This window comes from Neoarius graeffei, chromosome 2 (assembly GCF_027579695.1).
Source record: "Neoarius graeffei isolate fNeoGra1 chromosome 2, fNeoGra1.pri, whole genome shotgun sequence".
Lineage (NCBI taxonomy): Eukaryota > Metazoa > Chordata > Actinopteri > Siluriformes > Ariidae > Neoarius > Neoarius graeffei.
The window spans coordinates 67492666-67507877 of NC_083570.1; the positions used below are offsets into that span (position 1 = coordinate 67492666).

At 38.4% G+C, this 15212-nt stretch overlaps 1 protein-coding gene across 3 annotated transcripts in view; it reads right to left on the reverse strand.

Moving 5' to 3' along the window:
* cadps2 (Ca++-dependent secretion activator 2) overlaps positions 1–15212 on the reverse strand; it is a 364308-nt gene that overhangs the window by 19003 nt on the left and 330093 nt on the right. For 2 of the 3 annotated variants that reach the window (XM_060914772.1, XM_060914771.1), the window contains exons 19-22: positions 15037–15178; positions 14494–14613; positions 4584–4739; positions 2846–2993 (exon numbers count right to left, since the gene is read on the reverse strand). In XM_060914772.1, the coding sequence (XP_060770755.1) occupies positions 2846–2993; positions 4584–4739; positions 14494–14613; positions 15037–15178 (566 nt within the window). The remainder of the gene's footprint in view (positions 1–2845; positions 2994–4583; positions 4740–14493; positions 14614–15036; positions 15179–15212) is intronic. The other variant, XM_060914773.1, reaches the window with a different exon arrangement.

The following is a 15212-nucleotide window of genomic DNA, read 5'->3' on the forward strand; positions in this document are numbered from 1 at the left end:
CGGCGACGTTCTGAGCAATGAGTCCATGAAACCATCGCATCTCAAACGGCATCTTACAACCAAACACACAGCACTAAAGGACAAACCAATGGATTTTTTTTTAACGAAAACGTGATGAACTGAAGCAGTCCAAGTCCACCATTCTGTCCTATGGTACACCCGTAGCCAAAGCACAGGAAGCTTCATATCGTGCCAGCCTCCTGATCGCCAGAGCCGGTAAGCCGCACACAATCGGGGAACTGCTGTGTTTGCCATTAGCCAAAGAGATGACACGTATCATGTGTGGAGAGAAAGCTGCCAGAGAGTTAAACTTGGTGCCGCTTTCAAATGACACCGTGTCAAGGAGAATAAATGACATGGCTGACGATGTTAAAAAGACACTGATTGAGCGCATTAAGAACAGTAGATATTTTACCATACAGCTTGATGAGACTACAGATGTTGCAGATTTGGCCAATTTATTTGATTCATTATTTAAGTACAGTGTTTTATTTTCCTATATTTAAACACAGTGTTACTGTTCAAAGTACTGTGTGTAATGTTACAGTGGCCAACAATATTAAATATACTTGGTAAATAAAACCTCCGCCTTGTTTTTAATGAATACTTAGGCCTACTACGCTACTGTATTTTAATGTTGGTCATTATGGTGGTACTTGGAGAGCCAAGTATTTTCTGAGGTGGTACTTGAGAACCACTGGTCTAAAGGATCTATCCGGTGTGTACTCGTTGAGCATGTCAGCAATGTAGTGAGGAGCTGAGCCATTCATAGATTTAAAAACAAAGTATTTCAAAATCAATTCTTTGTTTTATTGGGAACCAGTGAAGAGAAGCCAAAACGGGAATGATGTGCTCAAACCTTTTGGTTTTAGTTTAGTTAATACTCTGGTTGCAGCAACACAGGCCCTTTGTTAAAAATGCATCTTCTAGCAATAAGCCTACAATATATTTGACAGTTTATACTATGACACTGATTATAACTTCATGTTGCAGGACACTGAGAACTTGGAGGAACTTGAACAGCTCATAGTGGCAATTACTGTGATCACAAAGACCTGAGCTTCAACAAGTGACAGCCCAAAGGACTTTGGAATCATGATTGAGGGTGTGGAAGTCATCACAGGGCTTGAAAGTATTGCCAGGGCTTGCTCTGTCCTCTTTAGCTTGACCTATGTTCTGAATCTCAATTATCCCAGGCAACACCTTTCCAAAAACTTTTCTGGGAGCTGTGTGCTTCAAAGCTGTCAAACAAGGTCCAGACCCTCAAGAGCAAACTTCTGGCTTGAAATGAGACTGTGGTCACAGTGCACACGTTTAAGTAGGCCTACATTGTCAGTGCTGCACAATGATCAGTGTTCCCCTGCAGAGCTGGAGAAGTGCACATTTGAAAAGTGCCAAGTTTGTAAGTTAGTACTGATTTTGACTCTATCCCACAAATATCAGTGAAACGTCTATTGTGGTCTGTTCAAAGATGGAGTATGAAGGCTTTTTAATGTTTGTTTCTTTTCATTAAGTAGTTGACATTGGGAACTAAGATTGATAATATCTTAAAGCTTTTAACAGACTACACACAACCCAACTTTGGTTTGCTTAAATGCTTGTGGTTTGACAAACGCACCAAATTTGTTTCCCCAGATAGCTCAAGTTTAAGTGTTGAAGTATGAGGACCAGTTCTCTAAGAACACATTGCCTGCTTGAGATGAGACAATGGTCATGACCATCTCTGTTTAATTGCAGGTTTCCAATGAAATTAATGAATCAAATCCAAGATCACAATCTGCTTCAATGTTAGCTTGCCAGCTGTTTTTCAGGGCAAATATTTATGACTAATTTATAGTTATTTCAATTAATCATGGCAAATTCTTCCACAAGATTTTCTACATACTGTAAGCAGACCATCAATGCATGTTTCGAAATATATCCAAGTACATACTCCCCTCACTGTCCACTTTATTATAGCGACACCTGCTCATTTATGCAGTTATCCAGTCATCAGCTTCTCAGTTATCAGCCAATCATTTTGCAACAACACAATGCTATGAAATTGTGCAGACATGTGTCGAGAGCTTTAATTAATGTTTACATCAAACATCAGAATGGGGGGTAAATGTAACACAGTTCCAGTTGTATTGAATCACTGTAAAAACTTCAGGTTTTCTTCTTGTTTGATTCGTTTCCATGCACAAATTTACACAGGAAGCGTGTAATTGTACCTCTCTGTGACACTTCTGTTTTGAGCCCATGTTTTGGCTTTAATGGAGTGGTATTATGTACTAATGTCTTTCATTGCTTAAATGTTATTATATAATTTTATTTAGTTTATTTTTCATTCAAAACACTCACGATTTTGAGCATTTTGACCTATAATTGACCTAAAAGTGATTGTTTTTGGTCACTTTAGGTGTTTACAGTATTCAGATGACTATTTTGCAGAAATTTGGCTCGTTTCTTAAAACCGTGCACGACTTTTTAGATCATGTTGGCAACACGTAAAATAAATTGAGTTCATTAATGCTCGAGTTTGTTATTCTTAAGAAAGAAGGATATTTCGATTTTATTGACTGCATTGAATAAATTCGAGTCAACACGCTGATTAATGCAGATGATTATTACTCATTATTTTTCTCAATTACTTAATATTTTTGTTTAGGTTTTAATTAATTCCTTTTTGGTTTCTCTTTGTATCTACTCATATTAAATGGACAACTATAAAAAGTCTCATCTAATTTATATTAACTCAAAATCAAACAATTATATTGAATTAATAACATTGCTTGTAATCTGTTGCCTTAATTTTATTGAATAGACATGGTGTATCTTTTCTTACAGTGTGGTTGTGGTTTACCTCTGGGCCTTGGTCGAGGATACACAGCTTAGAGTACTGTTTCTTAGCATCCATAAGAATGTTGAACATGGTGCATACAGAGAAAGGCACCCTGAAATCAGTGGACTTACTTGACTTCTGCATCTTAGCATCAAAAGCTGCTTTGGTCCTGTGTTTGAGAGAGACACAGCTTCAAATCACGCCTCAAAATACTGGATTTTTGTGTGCACTTCACTTAACATCAAAATGCCATAAATATTTACTAAGTCCAGTGCAAAAGTAAAAGTAGCTCGACTGAGAGTTCTGAGAATTCAATTTAATGCAGGAGTGTACTAGAGCAGTGGCTACAATTATCAACAGTCCATAATTATCGACACCTTTTCAGATTTACCAATAAAAAACAATTTTACAAAAGGTGAGTTTCAGTTACAACAGTTATTATTGGTTAATCAACCAGAAGACCCTCTCACCCTTTGATCTTCTTTGTCTGATGCTCGTTACTGGAGATGAAATTTTTTTTAGCATGATCAGCAAGTTGAGGAAAATCCGGATGTTATCATCGCAGGTAAGCATGGTGGAAAGATCATGGATATGTTTTTACTTATCAAATTCACAGATATTTCATGATCTGCTTGTCGAAACCTACTTTGTTTCTTACTCTTTCATTTGACAGTCGCCATTTTGTATCTAAATGCGTGTTTGAGAAGTCATGCGAGGTGTCGATAATAGTGATCACTTTCACCGGTGTCCACCATTATCGACACCCTGTGGAATTAAGTGACATTTACAACTGTTATGTCTCGATCTTTGTGTAACATTATTGAAGCAGATGAAGCACTTTAAAAAAAAAAAGTGCAGTGATTTATAATTTTTTTTCTGATTCATAACAGAATAGAATGCTTATAGAGTATTTGGAATCCTATTGTAATAAATAGAATTAGACCAGAATTAAATTCCTAGCATATAAAAAATTACATGCTTGAAATATTCAGATTTTTCTGTTCCGTTCAGAATTTTTTTTTTGCAGTTTGTTGTGAATATCTACCACATATTACAATATCAGTAGACATTTTATATTTTGGTTTGAGGAATGACATGCGACCTTTGACCTGGATTTTCATGTGGTTACAATGTCAGTTGCCTGTTGACATTTATTGGTAAACTACAAAACTAGAAATTAATAAACAACAACAACAACAACAACAACGAATGATTAACAAAATGTGATCTATGAAAATATTGAGAGTGTGGGTAGGAAGTGGAACAAAAAAAAATTTGACAGGTTAAACATCTGTTCATTTGTTTACAAACATTAGAATTACTTCCTCATTTACATAAACACCGACATCCATATATTTATATAAAAAATAATTTTGTACTAAATATAAAGTCTATGTAAAACAAATTTTAAATAAAAACTATGTTTTGTTAACTTAATACCCTATACCGATTATTATTATTTTTAATTATAAATAATCATCTGGGTGTCAATAATTGTGGAACGGTGTCAAAAACTGTGGACAAAGGTGTCAATACTTGTGGAACGGTGTCAAGTGATCTGATATGCTAAGTAATCGGGAATCAACTCATTTTTTTTTTTCCAGTGGAAGTTTGAGCAACTATTCATGCACTATTTACATACTGAAAGTCTTTTCTCTTTTTGCAATGGCCAAAAGATCATCAAGGTGTCGATAATTGTAGCTACTGCTCTATTAAAAAAAAAAATCTTAGATGTAATTATTTTAATATGAGCCTTGACCTTTTGACACAGGCCTCCATCATATCACTAGCCATGAGCTTCAGCCTCTGCTCCAGATGTCTAGCAAACTCTGGCTCTGGCCAGTGCAGGTCCATTACAAACATCTGGAGAGCGTCCAGCTTCCAGAACAGGTCCTCTGATGTTGCTGAGCCATTACTGCCAAATGAAAAACATAGAATAGCATCAGCATTCTCTTGTCTTTTCATCCTGCGTATTAGGCTTTTCATATTTTCAGGTCATACGATGTTGCAATTTTAATGTCTAAATTTTCAAGCACCACTATGTTTTGAAACCCGCAACCTCCAGATAATGAAATCGGCTTTTTGATTAATCTCTTTCAATACATGAAGTGTTAATATTTTGAAAAGAACTGGTTTTTAGTCTGTAGGTTTGTCTAAGCTAATTTTAGCTGCAGGTACCTTTAGACAGAACATGGTAACTTAGCAACTAATTCAAAAGAAGCCGAGAGTTAAATCATGCAGAATGGCACTTATGTGAAATGCTTAAATCCAAGTTCCTTTATTTGGTTTATCTATACTGTTAACTCTCTTTGTATTATCATCATCATCATCATCTAAAAAAAAACAACACACACCTCTTTTCATGCCAAGACAAATACCTTTTTCTAATAAAACAATATTATCATGTTATGTGAGTTAACAGAGGAAAAAAACAACAAAAACCCTTAATCTATAACGCTCATAGCTGTTAGAAAATGCTTCTGGGTTTCCAGAGGCTTAAGGCAGCCTCAGCAAGGCAGACAGATGGATTGACATCACTGTGTCATCCACAGTTAACACGACAACACACCGAGAGGCTGACACAAGCAGCATTCAAGTGTACAGCGCAAAACGCTCAGCAGTAAGGAAAAAAAAAGGGCACTCACTCCTCTCGCTGTTAAAAGACTGTTACCTTCACAAGTGGCAGTCCTGGAAAATAGTTTGGCAAAGTCCACAGTGCAATTAAAAAGGATGAGCATGAGTTCCCACTTGATTAATTAGCCGTTGTACAGTGTGCGAGGGCTCTCTCGGGGGCCTGCGCCGCCCCCTCAAGCCTGTGTGAGCGGGGGAAGAGACAGCATGAACAAATGGACGAGCTTCTCGCCAGGAGCGGCACTCCTATGGGGGAACACGGCATTCTGACTGCCTCTAACAACCAGCTAACCACAGAGTCCCCTTGGACACACACCCACAGGACTACTCCCACTACAGACACTGTTTCAGGCCTGAAACCTGGTGTGCATTTGCAGTCCAGCCTGTTTACAATGAAAATGATCTACATAATTTGATTTTTTTTTTTTTTTGATGAACTAAAGTGTTCTGTAATAACAACAACAAGCACAACATCACGGTCACCACAATGGTCAAGGCATAGTGATCACCAGACTCATTTCAATGACTTCACTACTGGATAAGTTGGACGATATGAGCCAAGTCTGAATTGAATAATTTCATGTTTCCGGAGGAGAAAATGTATTATCTAGCTTGATCATTCCAAGGTAAAATCTCAAGAACTGCAAGATACACAAACGACTTAAATAGTTTTGCAATCAACAAATTCCACTGCAATGAATTTACAAGAGGAGCATACCACACACAAAAATAAAAATGGCAACATGCAAAAAGGAAAACACTGGCCCTTTTCATTTTCTCCCTCATCATTATATCTTGCCACGCCACTGCTGTATCCATAGGAGAGCAGTGTCACTTGCTTCCATCAGGTCTTGGTTGGAGCATGTGGTTCCCAGTGGGCATTTACAGAGGATATGGTCTGGAGTGTCTCACCACAGGGACATTCAGCACTGGTGATGAATCCCCACTTATGGAGACTGTCTTCAGTTTTGCCCGCTTTTGCTCGATTTAGGGGTTACCCAGTATTTTCGAGTGAGAGTTGCTCCACTGGGCAGGCTTTCACTTGGTCTTGGCAGGGCCTCACTGGGTGAGCAGCTGTCCCTCTCCATTCACTTTTCCAATCTATAGGCCATGGACTGTATTCGCTTCAGGCCCTCCACTACTATTAAGCTTTTATAAGATTTTAATCGTCGTCTTACTTCCTGGTGACCGTAAAGTGGGTGCCTGGGGTCATTCTGTATTGGAGATTTTCTTTCAGTGAAAGAAAGAGAAAGTGAGAACTGACGCCTTACTGGATTTCATATCAAAAATCAGATGACTGAAGAATACCAAAAAAAATCCTCATAGAGCACACAGTGTCCAAAGGAGTACAAAAGGTTTAGGTTTCAATGATCATGAAATGTCTGTTAAATTAATACCCTGAAAGCAAGAAATTCTAAAGCCAAGCTAAGTTAAACCTAACGTTAAACTTAGTTGATTCTGAACAGGAAATTAAAAAAAAAAAAAGTGTCAAATACAGACACTATCATTCACTACATAAATCTGGGCCATTTGCATTGCTAGATCACAACAGCATATCTCAAAGGAAAACATGCAACATAAAGGATATGAAGTTTATTTTCTCACGTTGAACATATTTTCACTCGTTCGCTTTGTTCACTCATAAATATACTCACCACTTGAAGATAAATTCATATCTTCATGCGACGTATTTATGTAGACACATTCACAAACAAAATGTCAAAAGTTGATCAAAGCAATTCATTCATCAAGTTCCTCATGAGTGACAAAGAGAAATGTGTTATGGTTTTGGTTCTCCATGTCCCAGATGTAGCACATGTGAAAAATACAAGTGGCATATTTCCCAAAAAAACACTCGTTTCCATATCTCGTGTTTTTATATATACTGGGTGCGATTTGCTGGGGGGGATGGTGGGGATCATCCCCCCCTCTGGTTTTTATCTCTGCTGAAAAAAAATCCTCAGGGACAACCCCGTCAATAAAACAAACAAACCAAAAAAAAAGTTGACATGACAGGCATGTTGTGACACAGTTTTCTATGGTCTACATTGCACTCACTTTCAAAATGACCCGAAGTGGCAGCTTTGATGTTCACGAACGTCCCCAGCAAATAGATACATTTTAGATAATAACAATATCTTTGCATTCTCATAGAACGCAAAGATATTGTTATTATCTACAATGTATCAATGTATCTGCAGGGATGCAAACAGCGCGCCTTTTGGCGGATGCCGCCTTTTTCACGTCCGATTTTTTTTTTTTTAGGGGGGGGCGTTGGAGTGTCTGATTATAATTTCAAAGTAAATTCTGTATTAAAATTACTAATTAAGCAAATCCGTTACAGTCCATGAAACAGGAAGTATAAGGATGAGAAAAAAAACAGTTTAAATCGGAAAGCTGCGCACAATGTGAACTGCACCATCAGAGCAAACTGTTCATTTAGTATTCATGTATTTCACTGATTTTCGAGTCACTGTCCATTTAATCCGGAGGGAGAGAAACATCACAGCAACGCGACAAGCAATGCGAACTTTGTTGTGTTAGTGTTCGTGTATTTAGTCAGAGAGATAGGAAGATGAATTTACTGTACTATCTCTGGTTTAGTGTTCGTTTTCATTTAGTGTTATTCATTTGATATCATCGGATGTTACTGAGCTGTTAGCCTATTGTTACCTTAATTTTGTGACCTTTCATGATTTAAAAAAAAAACCATCCCCCCTTCTGGTTTTTTGACAAATCGCACCCTATCTATCTATCTATCTATCTATCTATCTATCTATCTATCTATCTATCTATCTATCTATCTATCTATCTATCTATCTATCTATCTATCTATCTATCTATCTATCTATCTATCTATCTATCTATCTATCTATCTATCTATCTATCTATCTATCTATCTATCTATCTATCTATCTATCTATCTATCTATCTATCTATCTATCTATCTATCTATCTATCTATCTATCTATCTATCTATCTATCTATCTATCTATCTATCTATCTATCTATCTATCTATCTATCTATCTATCTATCTATCTATCTATCTATCTATCTATCTATCTATCTATCTATCTATCTATCTATCTATCTATCTATCTATCTATCTATCTATCTATCTATCTATCTATCTATCTATCTATCTATCTATCTATCTATCTATCTATCTATCTATCTATCTATCTATCTATCTATCTATCTATCTATCTATCTATCTATCTATCTATCTATCTATCTATCTATCTATCTATCTATCTATCTATCTATCTATCTATCTATCTATCTATCTATCTATCTATCTATCTATCTATCTATCTATCTATCTATCTATCTATCTATCTATCTATCTATCTATCTATCTATCTATCTATCTATCTATCTATCTATCTATCTATCTATCTATCTATCTATCTATCTATCTATCTATCTATCTATCTATCTATCTATCTATCTATCTATCTATCTATCTATCTATCTATCTATCTATCTATCTATCTATCTATCTATCTATCTATCTATCTATCTATCTATCTATCTATCTATCTATCTATCTATCTATCTATCTATCTATCTATCTATCTATCTATCTATCTATCTATCTATCTATCTATCTATCTATCTATCTATCTATCTATCTATCTATCTATCTATCTATCTATCTATCTATCTATCTATCTATCTATCTATCTATCTATCTATCTATCTATCTATACACACACACACACACAGCCTTGCAAAAGTATTCATCCCCCTTGGTATTTGTCCTGTTTTGTTGCATTACAAGCTGGAATTAAAATGGATTTTGGGGGGTTAGCGCCATTTGATTTACACAACATGCCTAACACTTTAAAGGTGCACATTGTTTTTTGATTGTGACACAAACAATAATTAGGCTGACAAAACAAATCTGGAGTGTGCATTAGTATTCACCTCCTCTCGTAGGAAACCCCTAAATAAGAGCTGGTCCAACCAATTCACTTCATAAGTCACACAATTATTTAATTAAGATCCACCTGTGTGCAATCAAAGGGTAGTATCTCACTGGGCTGCGACAGCCTGCGACTAGTTGGAGACAACAATTGAGATAAAATATGCAAATTTTCACTTGGAATCACACTGAATTGATATTCGCATATTTTATCGCAATTGTTGTGTCTCCAACTAGTCGCAGGCTGTCGCAGCCCAGTGAGATACACTAGCACTTCCTGACTCACGGAAACTGACTTGAGAAGGGTTTGTGACGGCTTTGCGACACCAGCGACGCATTTGCAGCTATTTTGAGAGAAATTGTGTCACACAAATTTTTTTGAACATGTTCAAAATTTCAGCGACGAAGGAGCGACACTGCGACTCCTGCGAGGAAATTGAGAAGTCCTGCGAATGTTTCAAGACGCTTTTGAAACTCTCTCGCGAATGACATTTGCAATTTGTTGCAAGCTGTTGCAGCCCAGTAAGATACTTGCTAAAGTATCACATGATCTGTCACATGATGTCTGTATAAATCAACCTGTTCTGGAAGGACCCTGACTCTGCAACACTACTAAGCAAGCAACATGAAAACCAAGGAGCCTCCAAACAGGTCAGAGACAAAGTTGTGGAGAAGTATGGATCAGGGTTGGGTTATAAAAAATATCCCAAACTTTGAATATCCCAGGGAGCACCATTAAATCCATTATAGCAAAATGGAAAGAACATGGCACCACTACAAACCTGACAAGAGAAGGCCACCCACCAAAACTCACAGACCGGGCAAGGAGGGCATTAATCAGAGATGCAACAAAGACACCAAAGATAACGCTGAAGGAGCTGCAAAGATCCACAGTGAAGATGGGAGTATCTGTCCATAGGACCACTTTAAGCCACACACTCCACAGAGTAGGGCTTTATGGAAGAGTGGCCAGAAAAAGCCATTGCTTAAAAAAAAAAAAAAAAATCATGTTTGGAGTTTGCCCAACAGCATGTGGCAGACTCCCCAAGCACATGGAAGAAGATTCTCTGGTCAAATGAGACAAAAATTGAACTTTTTGGCCATCATGGGAAATACCATGTGTGGCACAGACCCAACACCCTGAGAACACCATTCCTACAGTGAAGCATGGTGGTGGTGGCAGCATCATGTTTTGGGGATGTTTTTCATCTGCAGGGACAGGAAAGCTGGTCAGGACTGAAGGAAAGATGGATGGCACTAAATAAAGGGCAATTCTGGAGGAAAACCTGTTTGAGTCAGCCAGAGGTTTGAGACTGGGACGATGGTTCACGGCCCAGCAGGACAATGACCCTAAACATACTGCTAAAGCTACACTGGAGTGGTTTAAAGGGAAACATTTAAATGTCTTGGAATGGTCTAGTCAAATCCATTTGACTAGACCATTCCAATTGAGACCTCAATCCAATTGAGAATCTGTGGCATAACTTGAAGATTGCTGTACACCAATGCAACCCATCTAACTTGGAGTTGGAGCAGTTTTGCCTTGAGGAATGGGCAAAAATCCCAGTGGCTAGATGTGCTAAGCTAATAGAGACATGCCCCAGAAGACTTGCAGCTATAATTGTAGCAAAAGGTAGCTCTATAAAGTATTGACTTTGGGGTTGAATACCTATGCACACTCCAGATTTCTGTTTTGTCATCCTAATTATTGTTTGTGTCACAATTAAAAAAAAAATGTGCACCTTTAAAGTGGTAGGCATGTTGTGTAAATAAAATGGTGCTCACCTGTCACCTCACAGTAAGAAGGTCTGGGTTCGAGCCCCGTGGCCGGCGAGGGCCTTTCTGTGCGGAGTTTGCATGTTCTCCCCGTGTCCGCGTGGGTTTCCTCCGGGTGCTCCGGTTTCCCCCACAGTCCAAAGACATGCAGGTTAGGTTAACTGGTGACTCTAAATTGACCGTAGGTGTGAATGTGAGTGTGAATGGTTGTCTGTGTCTATGTGTCAGCCCTGTGATGACCTGGCGACTTGTCCAGGGTGTACCCCGCCTTTCGCCCGTAGTCAGCTGGGATAGGCTCCAGCTCGCCTGCGACCCTGTAGAACAGGATAAAGCGGCTAAAGATAATTTTATATATTACACACACACACACACACACACACACACACACTTACTTACATTAGATGTAGTAATTAGTATGAGTTTGTTTTAGTTATATCACTGTCCTGGCCATAGGGTATAATTTCATTTCTCCGGATGGCTCTCTGTAGGCATTTTACAAAGGTGTATTTCCTATTTTAACTACAGTATATTTTGTTGGTTTGCAGACTATGCTATTGCTATTTTACCCAAATCAGACAGACAGACAGACAGACAGATAACCAACCACGATACATATAAACGTGTTTGTGGCACCGCTAAATACATGTCAATTTCAATAAAACTTTACATGAACAGCTCTTTTATATATTGGTATAAAATGAATGGGTAAGAGTACAAAATTGAAAAGACAAAATTTTATGTACATAATCAAACATCCTAAGCTCTGACCCGTCGAGGCATGGACTTCACGAGACCTCTGAAGGTGTGCTGTGGCATCTGGCACCAAGACATTAACAGCAGATCCTTTAAGTCCTGTAAGTTAAGAAGTGGGGCCTCCATGGATTGGACTTGTTTGTCCAGCACATCCAAAAGACACTCAGTCAGATTGAGATCTGGGAAATTTGCAGTCCACGTCAAAATCTTGAACTGTGTCATGTTCTTTGAACTATTCCTGAACAATTTTTTGTAGTGTGGCAGGGCACCTTATCCTGCTGAAAGAGGCCACTGCCATTAGAGAATATTCTTGCCATGAAGGGGTGAACTTGGTCTGCAACAATGTTCCGGTAGATGGTACGTGTCAAATGAACATCCAAATGAAGGCCAGGACCCAAGGTTTCAAAACAGAACATTGCCCAGAGCATCACATTGCCTCTGACAGCTTGCTTTCTTCCCATAATGCATCCTGGTGTCATCTCTTTCCCAGGGAAGCAATGTATATGCGCATGTGAATACGTGATTCATCAGACCAGGCCACCTTCTCCCATGGCTACATGATCCAGTTCTGATGCTCATGTCCCCATTATCAGTGCTTTCAGCAGTGGACGGGGTCAGCATGAGCACTTGGCCTAGTCTGCGGCTATGCAGTCCCATGCACAGCAGGCTGTAATGATTTGTGTGTTCTGACACCTTTCCATCTCAGCCAGCATTAACCTTTTCAGCAGTTTGTTTTTTTCTGTGGGATTGGGTCAGATGGGCTAATCTCTGCTGTTGTCAGTTCATTGGTTATCCTTCCCTGGACCACTTTTGGTAGGTACTAACCACAGAATACTGGGAACACCCCACAAGACTTGCTGTTTTGGAGATTCTCTGACAGAGTCATCTAGCCATCACAATTTGACCCTTTTCAAAGTTGCTTAGATCCTTACACATTTTTCCCCGTTTCCAACACATCAACTTCAAGAACTGACTGGTCTCATGATGATTAATTTATATCCCGCCCCTATACAATTCAATTGTATATTGTCAATTGTTATGGTTGATCAGTGTGTTTTTTCATATAGTGTGTGTGTACATATACATAAAAAATGTGTATGTATGTGTATACACCCACACACACGGTGTTCCAAAAAAAATTGACGTCATTTCACAATCTAATAACTTTGCCAATTCTCGTTCAATTGACCTTAAATTTTAACAGCATGTGTGGAAACGTCAAAATTTTATGTTTAATGATTTTTGTTTTGATGTTTTTAGGTACAGAAATGCCATTTACTGGAAAAGGCGTTGTGTGTGTTAGAGTACGCTCGAACGCAGTCGAACAAGACTGTGCAGCGTGCATTTATGAGAGAATTCTCTGAAAATGCACTGTTACCAAAGACATGCTGCAGCGTATTTGGCAGGAGCTGGTCTAACGATTTGACGTGTGTCTCTGCCTCAGGCGGCACGCATATTGAAAATTTGTGAAATCGTTCATGGAATCCACGTACCTTTGAATTTCTCATTCAAATTTTGAGGAATAAATCTTATATTGCTCAACATTAAGTCTGTCCAGTTTCATTTGCCTAGACTATGTAGTTTCTGGGATATTTACATCTCAAATAATATCAAATTTTTTGAAACACCCTGTCTCTCTCTGTGTATGTGTTTTTTTTTATATATATATATATATATATATATATATTAGTGCTGTCAAGCGATTAAAATATTTAATCGCGATTAATGTCACGACTGTCATAGTTAACTCGTGATTAATCGCAATTTAATCGCACATTTTTGTCACATGGAAAAACCATTGTAATTCTCTTATCAGCATAAAAAAGTGAATGGGCTTGCTCTCCGTTCGAACTACGGGGGTACTCGGGGGATCCGAGATCCCCTGAAACAGACATGAGATCCCTTGAAAACATGATTTGGGAAATGTTGGGGGGGGTCTCTAAAATATTGGCAAAATGATGTTTATTGACATAGCAATCGTGTGTAACGGGAAGCATTTGCATATCCGAAGTGAGCGCGCGATGGAGATCCGCGCTCTGAGACAAGAGCAAGCACCCCCCCAAGGGAAAAAAAAGGGACCCCCCGAAAATATCGGCATAGTTCGAACACTGGTTGTACCAATGTTTTTTTTTTTTAATTGCAGAGCATAACACGTCTTGTCACAGCCACTGCAAAGTGGGGCTGGAGCCGCCGATGGGAAAACGAAACCTAAGCCGAGCACCGTGGCTCTTCGGGGGAGGGCAGAGGACTCTGGCTGTGCGAGGCGTGGCATCATGTCACAGAGCGTTAATCTCACGATAAAAAAATTATCGCCGTTAAAATTGAGTCAAGTTAACGCGTTAATAACGCGACATTTTTGACAGCACTAATATATATATATATATATATATATATATATATATATATATATATATAAATAAAAGTGTGTGTGTATATATATTACACACTCTAGTTGACTTGTTTCTGGGTGATTCTAAAGGTTGGCCACCCAATTCCAAAACTTAAATGCTTTCTTGAGGGCTATAATAAGCACAGACATGGCCATTAAATATGGATGGTGCCCAGCTGGCCCATACACACGTGTTATCACATAGTGGTCCAATCCAGGAGGGGGTGGAGAAGCTGGGCATCTGAGGAAGATTGAGGGGCAGGTTGGGAACTTTAGGCAAAGGCACACTTGGCAGATTGTTGGTAATAGTCCTGCCAGAGATTGAAAAGAGGGGAAAAAAAAACAGAGAAGGAAAAAAGACAAGAAACAGAAGAGTAAAAAACAGGAATGACAGACACAAAGAATGAAGCACTGCAGAAGTTTACTGAAAGTTTTACTTTGATGCAAATACAAAAGACAGGAAAGCCAAGAGTGCTTTAGTGTTTTATGAAAAGTGTTTAGGTATCAAGTGAGGGGAAAATAGGGGAAAAAACAGAATAAGAGAGAGTCTTATAGTTAAAAAGATACTCATATCAGAGCTGCGAAAACTATGCTGTAAGAGATGAACATCTTAGAAATATTTTAATAAATAAATAATTAAAAAAAAACCCCATAGACACTAGATTCTGTCATCATGTCTGTTGTACAAAAGAAATGGCCCCTAAACAAAGGTTTATTTTAATTAAAAGTCTTACTTGACAGACTGCCAGGTCTCTTGCTCAAAGCCACGATGGACAGACTGGGCAATGGAGGACTCCATCAGATCAATATAGCGTACCACCAGAGGCATGTAGAGCTCCTGTAGGTGCTTGTGGAATGTCCCATTGCACAAGTGAGCTACAGTAGGGAAAAACATTCAAATAGTTGGAAA